Source organism: Lupinus angustifolius, unplaced genomic scaffold (assembly GCF_001865875.1).
Source record: "Lupinus angustifolius cultivar Tanjil unplaced genomic scaffold, LupAngTanjil_v1.0 Scaffold_168_6, whole genome shotgun sequence".
Taxonomy (NCBI): Eukaryota; Viridiplantae; Streptophyta; class Magnoliopsida; order Fabales; family Fabaceae; genus Lupinus; species Lupinus angustifolius.
The window spans coordinates 1-13,984 of record NW_017726267.1 but is presented as its reverse complement, the minus strand read 5'-3'; the positions used below and the strand labels follow the sequence as shown (position 1 = coordinate 13,984).

General features: G+C 32.5%; 1 protein-coding gene across 2 annotated transcripts; it reads right to left on the bottom strand.

Annotated features, from left to right (window-relative positions):
- Nucleotides 1-649: 649 nt before the first annotated feature.
- Nucleotides 650-6,838, bottom strand: LOC109340393 (3-isopropylmalate dehydratase large subunit, chloroplastic-like). Of its 2 annotated transcripts, none has more exons than XM_019578076.1 (16): nt 6,715-6,838; nt 6,220-6,278; nt 5,955-6,077; nt 5,693-5,863; nt 5,171-5,323; nt 4,986-5,054; nt 4,768-4,884; nt 4,579-4,653; nt 4,370-4,447; nt 4,204-4,299; nt 3,712-3,761; nt 2,684-2,738; nt 2,439-2,570; nt 1,968-2,015; nt 1,710-1,868; nt 650-939 (listed from the first exon to the last, which is right to left on the bottom strand). In XM_019578076.1, exons 2-16 carry the CDS (start codon nt 6,274-6,276, stop codon nt 799-801), a joined length of 1,524 nt encoding a protein of 507 aa, XP_019433621.1. In that variant the 5' UTR covers nt 6,277-6,278; nt 6,715-6,838; the 3' UTR covers nt 650-798. The 2 variants fall into 2 exon arrangements, with proteins under 2 accessions (XP_019433621.1, XP_019433622.1); XM_019578077.1 differs by having other exon boundaries at nt 6,695-6,826.
- Nucleotides 6,839-13,984: the final 7,146 nt, after the last annotated feature.

Genomic DNA, 13,984 nt, shown 5'->3' with positions numbered 1-13,984 from the left:
ATTCAGTCCTAGCTTTCGGTCAGAATCACGTTTAGTGATAGTGCCACCTTGAAACAAAACATACACTTAGAATTCGACTTAGGTGGGAGAATTTTTTTTGGTGTTTAGAAAACTTTGTGCTTATATACTATTGTGGTATTATAACTTGTGGAATTTTTCTGTATGAGGATGGTGATAAAGAAAAAGTCCCCTCTAGGAATACTTGGAAAGAGAGCAAGGATGGTTAAGTTGAGTTCTCATCTTTGACAGATTAATAATAAATCACAACTAATTATATCATGTGTTAATATTTTTTTGTTGACATATGTATTAATACTTTGTTACTTTTAGTAATTTCCATATACATTATTTTTATATTAAATTATTTTAAAAAAAAATATAGCAATTTTTTTTAAATTTTTATGCAATAAACTTATATTCAAAATTTTCCGAACTTTATACATAGTATTCCATTTTATTTTCAAATAATTGAGGAACTAGTGACACTGAAAAACAATAATATTCGAAAATGGGTAGATCAGTGTAGATGGGGTTTTGTATAAATTTCAATCTCATAAGTCATAACACGTATTATACATCGCTTTAAAGCCATCAAACTCAAACCTTATATAACTCAAACAGGACAATAAGCTTCAACAGAAGAAAATAGTGGTTTTATGAAGTTGAAATTTTATTAGAATATAACTGAATAAATGTATGAAACTGAAGTCATACCCAAGTACTAACAAAACCAATCTTGGTAAATAAAACTAATAAAGGGAATAATACATTACAAGGGGTTCATTGAATATAAACGTCCTACTGCAAGAACTCTCTTGGATCAGTAACAAAACCAGTCAATGCAGATGCTGCAGCTGTATATGGAGAAGCCAGGTATATTTCACCTTCCTTGTGCCCCATTCTGCCAGGGAAGTTCCTATTTGTGGTTGAAACACAAACCTGCACAACCATCAAATATTCCATAAGCAATGGAATAAAGTTAACAAGTCTCATTACTCATCATATGGTAGAGAAGCCATTCATCTGTGCTAGTTACAACATTAAGAAACATACATTTTATATTCTACAATAAAAATTGAAGAAAAAAAACAAGAGAAAAAACCATCTTCATTCTCATCAAACCCAGCTTACATCCTACTCTTCAGGGATTTATTTTCTTTTGCATTTTACAGTTTTTAAATTGTTAGGATTTTACTTTATTTTATTTAGAAAAAATAAAATAAAGTGACCATATAATCATGTCTTACCTTTTTCTTCTTTCATAATACCCTATCTAACTACATAGTATAGAGCAAATAGTGACTCAAGTGAGAACAATTCTTACACAAAAACTGTGAGAACAATAAATTTGGGTCTTAAAATCAGATGGATGGTTTGGATTAAAAGTTAGTGATTAGTCACATGATCACTCTTAATCTTGACCATTCAAATAATATCCAATAGTCCATATTAAGTGTTCTCATTTCTCAAAGTAACAATTGTTCTTACTGAGTCACTTCTGCATACACCATTTAACATATGGTTGCCAGTTTTACCCTTTCTAATTACACTAGTGTCTTGGGTTTAACCATTTCTAATTTCACTTGCTGAAAGGTTCATTTTATTTCATGTGATGCAACGCAACTGGGTAGGAATTATGAGAGAAGCAAAGATATAGATAATTGTTGATTATATTACAAGATACTCCTGACAGAAGCAAAGGAACTTGCCTGAGGTTCATTCAATCGTGCATATGTATCTTTTGGGCCACCCAAACAAGCACCGCAACTAGGACTAGCAGGTGTGTCACACCCAGCTTCTTCAAATATCTGTGAGCAAGTCTTTCCACCTGATCCAGGGACTGGGATGCTATATAAGTCCATCCAAACCTGAAATTCAATTAATAGAAATGTCAGAATGAGTTATCTATCATTGCAATCAACATGGAATTCATTAACTGTAAAACCACTGAAGCAAAGGTATCAAACCTTCTGTGTTGCAGGCACAAGAAATGTGGGAACTTTGACCTTTTTACCCTACAGATATATCAAGTTCTTCATTAGGGGAAATAGTATCATATCAAAAAGATTAAAAAAAATGTGGGGATGGATTTTAAGATAAATAAATGACCCATAACATGCACTTCAAAGATTCACAGGAGTCAGGAGACATTTACACAAAACATGTCTAAAAAGCAGCATAAATTATATATAAAACTGAGTAAATGATTCAATGCAAGATGTAATACCATATAAGAATGTACACAAAAAAATACCATACAAGAAAACAGGCAGACTGCATTTTAGAAGACCCGTAGCTCATACAATACTACATCGACAAATGTTGCAGTAAATGTAGCCTTGTACACAAAATAAGTAGACCCGGACTGAAAAGGCCGCATCTTTTATAACTTTGGCATATAGAACTTTGCATGCACATTAGGGAAATATATTGCTTACTGCTGCTAGAAAAACTTTTGCTACAGCCAAGAAATCCTCTGTTTTTCCACCGGTACAAGATCCTATGTACACTCTGTCAATTTTCACATCCTTGCACTCTCTTGCTAAAGCCCGGTTATCTGGAGAGTGGGGCTGCAACATCCATATGCATTGTATTAGCTGTGGAATGGTGTTGAGTAATAACAAAAAAATAGTACAGAAAATAAACAAAAAATAAAACCACAGTGGAAATGTGAAGGACTGACCTTGGCCACCAATGGCTCCAATTTTGAGACATCAAATCTATACTCAGAAAGAAAACTAGATACCAACATAAAAAAAAAGGGTCTGAGTAATGGGTAAAAATGATCACCAATGGATACTAATATTTCAGTTGCTAGTAGCTACATTCCGTTTCTCTTCAGCATAATTTTGCAGATGTTATGTTAGTTCTCCTTTATTAACTTCTAGATGATGCATGCTAAAATATAACCATGTCAATGAACAACAATCATGCATATAAGTTTGGTCTGATAGGTTAAATCCATATACAACATGACAATCCAAAGAGGAGATTTTTCGAAGAAGCGGGCCAAGTTAGATATGAACATGTAATTGGAGGGAAAATGGGGTGGGTTGATATTTGATCAGTAATCATTGAAAAGAAATTGAGGCTCATCTTGTGATTAAATTTCGGGCCTATGATGACACATTTAATATGATTAGTGCCTATTCAAATGAAGATCATTTGGGCATGTGTGGAGGATATCCTTAGATGTCCCAATAAGGAAAGTATATCAAATGAAGATTAGTCTCATTTCTAGAGGACAAGGGAGACCAAGAAAAACAATAGGTAAAACGGTTTAGAAATCAATGCTTTGTCAATGGCATGATTTATGATAGAGCACTACGGCATCGTTCGATCCATGTAGTTGACCCATCTAGTGGGACTAAAGCATAATTATTGTTTATGTTTTAATTTCATTAAATGACAAGAGAACAAGAGTAACAAAATCATAACTAAAATATACTCACATAGTCACATGAAAACTTCCTTAGTAATCACAAGGAAGTGACACCATTGGGTCTATATTACTATGATAAATATTTGTCGTGTTTATTTTACAAACATCATTCCAATTATATACTACAACTTGTCCATCAAAACATATAATGCCAATAGATAAAATGCAATTTATTGAATAATATCCTATACATGGAACATTTACTTTTCGTTATCAATCATCACGGAGTTTTAAGGGGTAAACCAAGGAATTAGAAATATATTGATTACCTTGCTTGCAGGTCACTGTAAACTGGTTCATATGGCACAGATGTCCTACCCTGCACGAGAAATAAAAACAGTATTAAAGCCAATTCTGGCCAAGACATAGGCAACATATGCAAAGGGATCACGCGTGGGGAACACAGACAGCCACTACTCCATCAAAACTTCATGAGATGACATATTCATTGGGCAGGATTAGATATTGGAATCAATAAGATGAAAAAGAAAAGCATGATACAGTCACTAGTCACTACTATTCAAGACATGATAGAATCATACACACTCCTCTGATGATAACAGAGCCAAAGAATTACCAAGCTGAATCTTGTCCCAACCTAGGTATGGAAAAGTAAATGCAACCAATTTTTTATTAAAAGAAAAGGGTAGTTCATTGGTTCATTGAGAGAAAGAAGAGAGGTATGTGCAAAAATGCTAACATATACATCTAACATGAGGGGTAACAAAACAATTTAAGTGCATCTGCTCAGTTTCACAAACCTCGAGATATTTAAATGTAGTGTTGTCAGCAGGAACAATACCATTCTTTCCTCCAGCTTCAACAGCCATGTTGCACAATGTCATCCGTTCTTCCATCTATCCAATGGGTAAATAACATAAACAATAGAGTTACATCATAGCATAACATCTTGCTGAACATACTTACATTTAAACTTTCAATAGTTGAGCCAACAAACTCCATTGACTTATAGGTTGCACCAGCCACAGATATTTCACCAATAGTCTGCAAGGTAAATATTCACTCATGTCAGGATGTGATTCTTATATTCCCTACATGCAAACAAGCTAATTAAAGAACCCAAGGTTACCATATTAATCTGAAATATTCAGCAGAAACAAATCAAGTATACTTACTTGCAAGATCAAATCCTTTGCAAGCAAATAAGGGGGCATTTCTCCATCCATTACAAATCTCAGAGTTGGAGGCACCTGCAATTTAACAATTACCACTACTATTAATAAAGAGAATAGAAAGGTGATAGTAAAGAATGAATCTAAAACATAGTAACTTGAAACAAAGACCTTAGTAAAACATAGAATTACCTTGAGCAGGAGCTTCCCTGCTCCCAACACAAAACCTGCATCGGTATTGCCAATCCCCGTAGCAAATTGACCAAACGCTCCAGCAGTACAAGTGTGAGAATCGGTACCTAAGAGAACCTGCAGGCAGCAGAATGGGATTAACAAAGCAAGAACCATTTTTTTGTCAAACAACACAATACTTGAACATTCTTTCAAATAACTTTTTAAACTAAACAAACCTCTCCTGGCCTACAATGACCTTCCTGAGCAAGAGCAACATGGCAAACACCTTTGTAGTCTGGATTTGCCTACATTGTTATAATCTCGCAGTCAACATTCATGGACATCACACAATACAATGATCTTTAAGAATTGAAACAACCAAATTAATAATTTAATACTAAGAAATGAAAAGAACATGTACCTTGAAATTACTAAGATCCTTAATATCATAGAAGTACTTGATATTCTGCTCGTTACAAAAATCTCTTAATATGTCTACATTACGATTGGCACGTTCATCACTTGTGAATATATAGTGGTCAGGTATTATTACAATCTTTTCGCGATCCCAGACCTTCAATTTCAAAGGATTTGTGCAGTCAGGATAACAAAATGACAAAAAATTGGTCTTAGCATGTAAGAGGAACAGACATTAAGCAACTGTAGAAAATAAAACAGATCCTTGAATGAGTCTGATCCTACTTTCTTCAGATCACTTTCATAGTTTCATTACACAGAATCAATCCCATTTTCTTCAAAAACTATCATAATCGAAAGACACCCCTTTCCCAAACTACATAAAACTGAAGTCAATAACTCCAATACAATCCAAGCTCACATAAAGAATGTTCACATACCAGTTCAATGCTTAATCTAAAATAAATTTACAACCATCTTAAATCAAAATCCCAGACAAGACATTGAGAAATGGCAATCCAATTACCTTGGCATTCTCACCAAATTCCCTCTTAAAAATCCCGATAGAACCAGGGCCACAGACATCATGTGTCATCAAAACATCAACATTAACCCAAACATTATCCCCAGGACTCAAATAGGATTTCTCAGAAGCTCTAGCAAATATCTTCTCTGTCATCGTCATTGCCGTTTTCACCTGAAACCAAACAAGCCTCAAATTACCAACAAGGTCTCAAAAGTCACAAAAAACCAAAAGGCTAAACATAAAAAAAAAGTAGTAACGGAACTGATCCAGTGGTTGATGGTTGGCGTTGCGCTTGGTGTGGTGCAGCAATGGAGCAACAGATTCTCCTGGAAGCCGGTTTGTGGCATCTGTGACGTGAACTAGAAGGAGAGAGACCAATATCTTTCTGAGAAACCAAAAAACACATGGGTTAGTGCAAAGTTAACATTTTTTTATAAAAGGATGCAAAATAAAAAAATATGCAACATATGAGGAAAAATAGGAGAATGAAATTAATGTGATAATTGGTGTAAAAAGAAGAAAAGAACCTTTGATTGGAAGAAGGATGTAGAAGTTGGAGCAATGAGAGAGGAAGCCATGATCATAGCTACACAAATATTGAGATTTCAATCAATTATTATTCCAATCAAAATCTTGTAATCTAAGGGTCTACTTGCAAGTTGAGTTTTGGAGGGAAATGAAAAGCTTCAGAGATATGAAATACACTCCTGAGTTCACTCTACAGACTTATGTTTCACTTTCTTTCCTTCCGAAACCCAACTCACAAACAGAATCTTCCCTTTTATTATTTGAATAGTAAAAGGGAAATGAAAACAATACACAAGAGTATAGGGTATAGTATAGCAGTAAGTATAGCATTATGATGAGTAGGAATAGTACAAATATGAGTATAAGAACAATTTCAATCAAAGTGATTCATTTGATGTAGAATAATGAATAGAATCAGATTTGTTAAATATTAGTATTAGCAATAAAATGGAAAATAATGAAGGGAATCGAAACTGAGCAGAAATGTCACTTACCTGGAGAGACGGTCTTGATGGCACGGCGGAGCGTGAATTGATCTGGCGGCTGTGGTCTACGTTTTTTGGGTGAAGCAGGTCGGAAAAGGGTACCTTTTTGTAAGGTGGATTTGGAAATAAACAAGCGATAAAACTACCGTCAAAATAATTAAAATATTTCATACCTTTTTAATATGAGAAAAAATGTATATCTTTAATTCATCATTTATTTTGAATTATTATCGATTTAATGCAAATAAATGATGAATAATAGACTGATTGTGTATAAAATCTTTATATTATCATTGCATAAATACTACACTCTTTTAATATTTTGATATTTAAGGTTGTATGTACTTCTATACTAATATATGAATATAACTAATGGGTATTTAGTTAATTGAACAACGTGTAATTTCTATATTTCAATTTTGTCATTATTATTATATAAATATGCATAAAGCATATTCAGGTAATTGAACATGTATAATTTCATTCAATTCCATTTAGTAATCTTTAATAAATAATTTCTATATTCGAATTTTATCATTTTGTAACATTTTAATAATAACTACATCAAACTTGCACATATTCTTTTATTCTTTTCTATTAATGTATTACTATTATTTCACACATTCTCATACTTTTATTTTCTCTATTAATTACCTCAAGAAGATCAATTTTAACTGACATCTAAAAACACCAAATGACACACTAAATGTATGTTTGGTATAATTAAAGTTTTGAGTTTTTCCTTATTTTTTTGAAAAATAAGCTCAATATGTAAATTGTGTATGTTTAACAACCAAATGGATTATAAACTCGGTTTTTATAAATGAAAATTATAAGCTCCAAAATCATGAGTTAGTTTATTTTTTAAATTTTTTCACTTCTCATTTTATCACATAGTAACTTTATATATTTTCTCATTTTTACTCTTCCACCAAACTTCATAATTCTCCATATTAATATTAATATTAAAACTTTCATAAAACTTGACATTTTTGTATTATTTATTTCGTGAATTGCGTAACTCAATTTTAACAACTTCTATTTATTTTTATGTCATGTTATTTTTAATATTAATATTGGTTTTTATATTGTATTTTATTTTATTTTAATATATTTGTTAGCTTTATACAATATTAAAAATTAAAAAAATTATAGTGAAAATATATATGATGGTAAATATTAAAAAAATGTATATTTAAAAAATAATGTAAAAAACAAGCAAAATAATCATAACATAAACATTGTCCAATCAAAACATATTAGTTTATAATCAGTTTCCAGCTAAGGTACTCAAACATATATTATAGAGTAAATTACATTGACATTTCTAAGCATAGTTATAAAAACTGTACCGTACCGGCCGGTTCAACCGGTGAACCGGACCCATAACCGGTACGGTATAGGTGTTGAACCGGCCAAGTATCAAAACCGATCAAAACTGGTGAACCGGCTGGTATTTTACTAAACCGGTTGGTCACATATATTTTTTTTTTTTAAAAACTAAAAAACTCATTACAAGGTGACCCATCTTTCCAACTCTTCTTCAACACTTCAAGGCACATGCTTCCAAAGCATACTTAGATTACACATTTTGGTTCCTAACATTCGTGTGTAATCTCAGTGACATTTGTGTAATCTTGGAGTACTGTCTGAAGATAGGATTTGATAGAAAAATATAATATTCATATAAGATAACTTTGACTCCTTGATGTTAAATGTTAAAACTCTAAATTTATTTGTTTTATAGAGTGAGTTGTGAAGTTATGTCATTTATTTATATTTTGTGGTTGTTAAGTGATACTTTTGGATTGATATATGTTTTTTAATTTAGACTTTGAATTTGTTAAAGACTTAAAGTTGTTTATTTATGTGAATTTTGAGTAGATTATAAATATGGATCATAAATTTGAGTATCTACCTATTTGTAATTTTTTTGTTATAGGTTTATCTATATATAAATATAAGTAGGTATGTCCGGTTTAACCGGCATGCAGTTTAATTACTGAACCACTAGTTGAACCACTGTACCACTATACCAGTACCCTGACCGGTTTGATAACCGGTACTGTTTTAACAACACTATCTCTAAGTTTTAGTGAAATTACACAAATCACCTATCCATTTTTTACACCTACAAAAAACCCTAATTCATATACATATATAACACTGATTACCTTTGCATAAGAAATAAATGCGATCTTCATCACAAAAATAGTGATAACTGTAATTAAGTTAAACAAAATATAATATATTATTGAAACAAGTCTAAATAGTATACGAGTCAATACATTTTCAATATTTTTTGTATATAAAAATATAACATAAGAGTGATTTAAATATATCTCCTTATAATTATTGATCTATTTTGTAATGAACCAAAAATAATGAAAATGTGTTGACTAGTTTTCTATTTAGATTTGTAATAAGTGTCAAACATATCTAAAATTCATACACTTTTATGGCACTTATCTTAAGCATAATTGAGAAAAATCAACTTAAAATAATACTTTTTGTATAAAATATCACAATCTTGTATATTTGTATGTGTATTTGTCAGTTTCAATCCTAGAAACATGATAAGAGTCGGAAGACCTTCCGGCTCTCAAAGGCCGGCTGAAATGAAAACAGGATTAGTACAGCTCATATGCGCCAACCCTTTTGCTGGATTAGACCACGAAGATCCATACAACCATCTCACTAAATTTTATGAGTTGGTTAGTACTGTTGGGATCTCCAAGTCTGAAGAAGAGACCATCTTTCTAAGACTTTTTCGTTAACATTAATCGGAAAAGCTAAAGAATGGTTCCTCGATCTCCCACAACATATGCAAAATGACTGGAATCTGGTGGAAGAAAAATTTATGTCGAGATATTTTCCGCAAAGAAAATTTATGGATTTAAGAACTGCGATCTCCACCTTTATCCAACCTTTTGGGGAAAGCCAATGCGAGGCATGTGATAGATTTAAATCTATGCTCAGAAAGTGTCAAACCACGGATTTGACGTACAAACTCAGATTCATATCTTTGTTAATGGACTTCAGCAGCAACATAAATGGATCTTAAATGCAACTGCAGGTGGACAATTAATGGCTAAACCTCTACAGGAAGCAATTGAAATTATCGAATCCATGGCCTTGAACGATTAGAAAAGTCAACACCAACGAAGGCCACCACCTAGGCAAGGTGGAATGCTTGAACTGAACTCAGCTGATGCCGTTTTGGCCCAACATAAACTGCTTCAACAACAGTTAGAGGAGGTAACAAAAAACTCAATGATATGCCAAAACAGTTGCGGGAAACCTCAAAGAATCAGATTTATAGGTGTGACAATTGCAATGAGGATCATGATGTCAATGTCTTCCAAAATGAGGAAGTTCATTTTGTTGGAAATCCTCCAAGACAAAATTTTCAAGGTAATTACCGTCATGGGGGTAATAATCAATTTCAAAAGAATCAACCTTGGAGGCAAGAACTTCCTCAGAAAACAAAACTTCTACCCGGAATAATCAGTATCAGCATCCAACTCAGGACAAAAGCATCAAACTGGAAGACACTTTGAAGCAGTTTATGCAGATGACCATGGTAAATCAGAAAAACACTGATGCTTCTCTCAGGAATATGGAAATACAAATTGGGCAGTTGGCCAAGCAAATAGCTGAAAATGAAAAATCAACATTTTCAGCTAACACAGAAATAAACCCTAGAGAACATGGCAATGCAATCCTGAGAGGTGAATCCGGACCATCGGGGCAGTAGAAGAAAATGGATGATAACTAATGTCAAGCTAATGACATTAAAGAAGCGCTTGCTGGGAGTCAACTTAGTATATTTTGATATATAATATACTATTTCCCTTTCTACAATTTTATCCTTATTTTAATTGATTGTTAGAATTAAAAAATTTGAAAAATTTTCTTTTAGGGGGATCAAAACTCGGAAAATATTTTTTACAAGAGAAAAGTTTTTCTTTTTCAACAATGGGTTAATGGGTCAAATGCATAAAAACTGAAAAATCAGAAAAAGGCCCAAAACATAGTCAAAAGTCTTGGTCAAGGCTCATTACTCGGTCAAGCCTGGACCACTGATCCACTGCTTAGCGTGGGGGACCATGCGCTCAGCGCAAGTCTGACCAGGCCAGGAGCCTTGGAACCAAAAATTCATCAAAAGAGGAGTTTTTCTTAAATTTTTGACCGAAAATTCTTGACCAAAGACCTTGACCAAGGACTTCCAACTCCTAATTAAACACTCATTCTTGAAACACAAATCATCAAGCAAAATTTGCAAAATTCATCCTTACACAAAAACTTTTTCTCTCAAAATTTCAAGTTTTCTCTTTAACCTCATCATATAAGTTTTCCTTCTTAAATTATTTTCTTTTGTAAATTACTTTTATGGTTATTCAATCTTCTTCAAATAAAATGTGCAAAAAGTTTAATTCATGAAAATCTATACACTCATGCACATTTTTGTGTTTTAACTCTTTTAGAGTTTTTCTTGTGTTTTGCGGACTCTTCTTAGGAATTTCTGAAGTTCATCAAGGAGAGGAAAAGAAGTCTCAAGGGAGAACAACAACTCCAAATTTGTCTCCAATGATGCTAAGAAAAAATTCAAGGAAATCACACTCAAGAATGTTATAACTCTAGAAAAAATTGTCAACTTGAGTGATGATGACTTTGGAGGTATTCTTTTCATCATAGAAAAATATGGATGGCAAAAAATTGCTCAACCAAAGAAAATGTTTTCTTTGGATGTGGTTAAACAATTTTTTGCCAACTCAATCACATCAAGTGAGGCAATGAGAAACTGTTATACTTGGGTAAATGGGACTCAAGTTTTCTAAAACAAACAAGTAATCAATGAATACTTGGGTAACTCATGGAATCCAACAAGTGAAGGACATGACTTGTGCGATTTTCAAACGAAGCTCAATGCATCCTACTTGGGTGAAGAAGAAAGTCATGAAGAAGAATATGTTAGGAAAAGTCTATGTTTGGAGGACTTGGAGCACATGTTTGGTCCCATTTNATGTTTGGGCCCATTTTCAAATTTTGTATGACTCAACAAACCCAAATATGGGCAAGCTTCATACTCTCCAACATATGGCCTTCCTTACATGTTTCTGACATCCCTCTTCCTAAAGCAAAGCTAATTAGCTCCATCTATGATGAAGACTCCGTAGATATTACTGCAGTAATCTCAAATGCTATTTGGGATTGCATCAACGAAGGTATCCCTTCAATTATTCTTCCATATTTTATCATTGATTTGTGCAAATTTCAAAATGTGCCTGGACCCTACAACAAAATGATGACTCTCAAATATGAAATCAACCATGCTTATGTCATCAAAAATTGCAAAGAAAAAACCCTTTCCCAAAGCTCAAACCGAGCTTAGAAAGAAATTTGGTGACTTAAACTCAAAACAGCCAAGTGAATATGGGAGGACCATGAGTTCTAAGGTAGATGCCATAATAAAGGAACAACAAATGCAAAATTTGCAACAAAAGGCATGCTACCGTGGGCTTAAGGGCATATACAAAAGTTTGCATAGTATTTTTGGGAAGAAACGTAATTTCAAGAGAGGATCCTATGAAGAATTCGTAGCAATGACTAACTGGCCTGACGGGAGGTCCCAAGACACAAGTGAATAGGAAGAAAAGGAAGATGATGAAGAATGAGAAAAAGTTTTTCCGGTTGTTTCTTTTCCCTAAAAATTTCAACTTTCATATTATGTTACATTTCTTTATGTTATTTCCCCTTATGTTTTAAATTTATGTTATGAGCAAGTTAACATTAATAGAGTGTCTTTTGTTAGTAATGTTAATTTTTTAATTTTAGAAAAACTAGACAAATTTTTTAAATCATATCAAGTAAATCTCACAAAAAATTTAAGGCTTGAGGACAAACCTTCATTTAAAAGGGGGACAAGACTTGATGTAATTTAATTTTTTTTTCTTGTCTACATTGTGTAAATATATAAAAAGTAAATTTGTTTCTTCAAAACCGAAAACAAAATGACTAAAACAATTTTTTTTTAAAAAAAGCATGATTACATGATTAGAAATGTTAAGCATATTTTGAATTAAGCTTTGATTGAGCAAAATGAGATATATGCTAAAATTTTGTGAAAAAAGTTACATAATGTCATAACTTGAAAATTTTATGTCACAAGATCTTTGCAAATATTTTTAACAAGATCTTTGGAAACATTTTTTGAATTAAAAAGTGTGAATCCAAACCAAGTAAGGGAATGAGCCAAACACATGAGTGAGAATCAACATTTCATTTGTCTAATGAAACTTGTTTGAATCTTTAAATCTCTAAATTGCATAAAAATGATAAGAAGTGATCAATGCATGTTCTTTGATTAGTTGTACCAAAATCCAAAAAGTCCAAACCAAATTAAGAATATCCTTTGATAAGCCCCTTTTGAGCCAAACAAATGAAATCAATTTTTTCAAATTATTCCATAAAGCCAAATTGAGAAAAATATTCTAAGAGAGCATTAAATTTTTAAAGAGTAGTTTGAAATAATCAACTTGGGGGGAAATTGGTGGACTTTGCTTCTTAAAAGAAAAATAAAAACTCAATCTTCAAACAAAAAATGAAAAAAGAAACAAAAATATTGAGAAAAATAGAAGCCAAGGTTCAAAGAAGTAAAAGAGGTTGGAAAACAATAATGAGAAAAAGAAGAGTAAAGTATTCCATTGAGAAAATTTTCGAAAATGCTCTCTTTTTAAACTTAGCCTTGAAAATCTAGAAAAAACCATTATCCAAACCAAGCCTCTTAACAACCAAAATGAAGACCTTAGTGATCTTTGATTAATTATGCAATTTAAGAGAATAGGTGAGATGAAAAACAAGTTCAAATTACCACAAACAAATGCTTGAAAAATTGAGTGAAACACTTTCCCTCCAAAAGTTCTAACTTTGAACTTGTGTGTAAAAGAAATACTTTTTTGTTATAAAAATATTTGCTTCGGTAAATTCTTACACATTTTTTATAAGCAAAAGCATTGACTTTTTGTTTGAAGCATTATGTGATGTAAACCCTCCTAGGGCAGCCTTTGATCCCAAGGGCAAGAGAAGTCATGATGATCCTACAACTAGGGCCAAAGCCAAGGCAGGGGTCCTTAAAGTCTCAAAGGACACAATTGACCCAGGAGAGGGTATGTGAGGAGGACATTTATGTCCTTAGGTCACTTTCTACTTAGATTTATTTTATTTTCATTATTCAAATAAATGAGATTGCATTCTCATATAGTCTTAGGTTTATTTT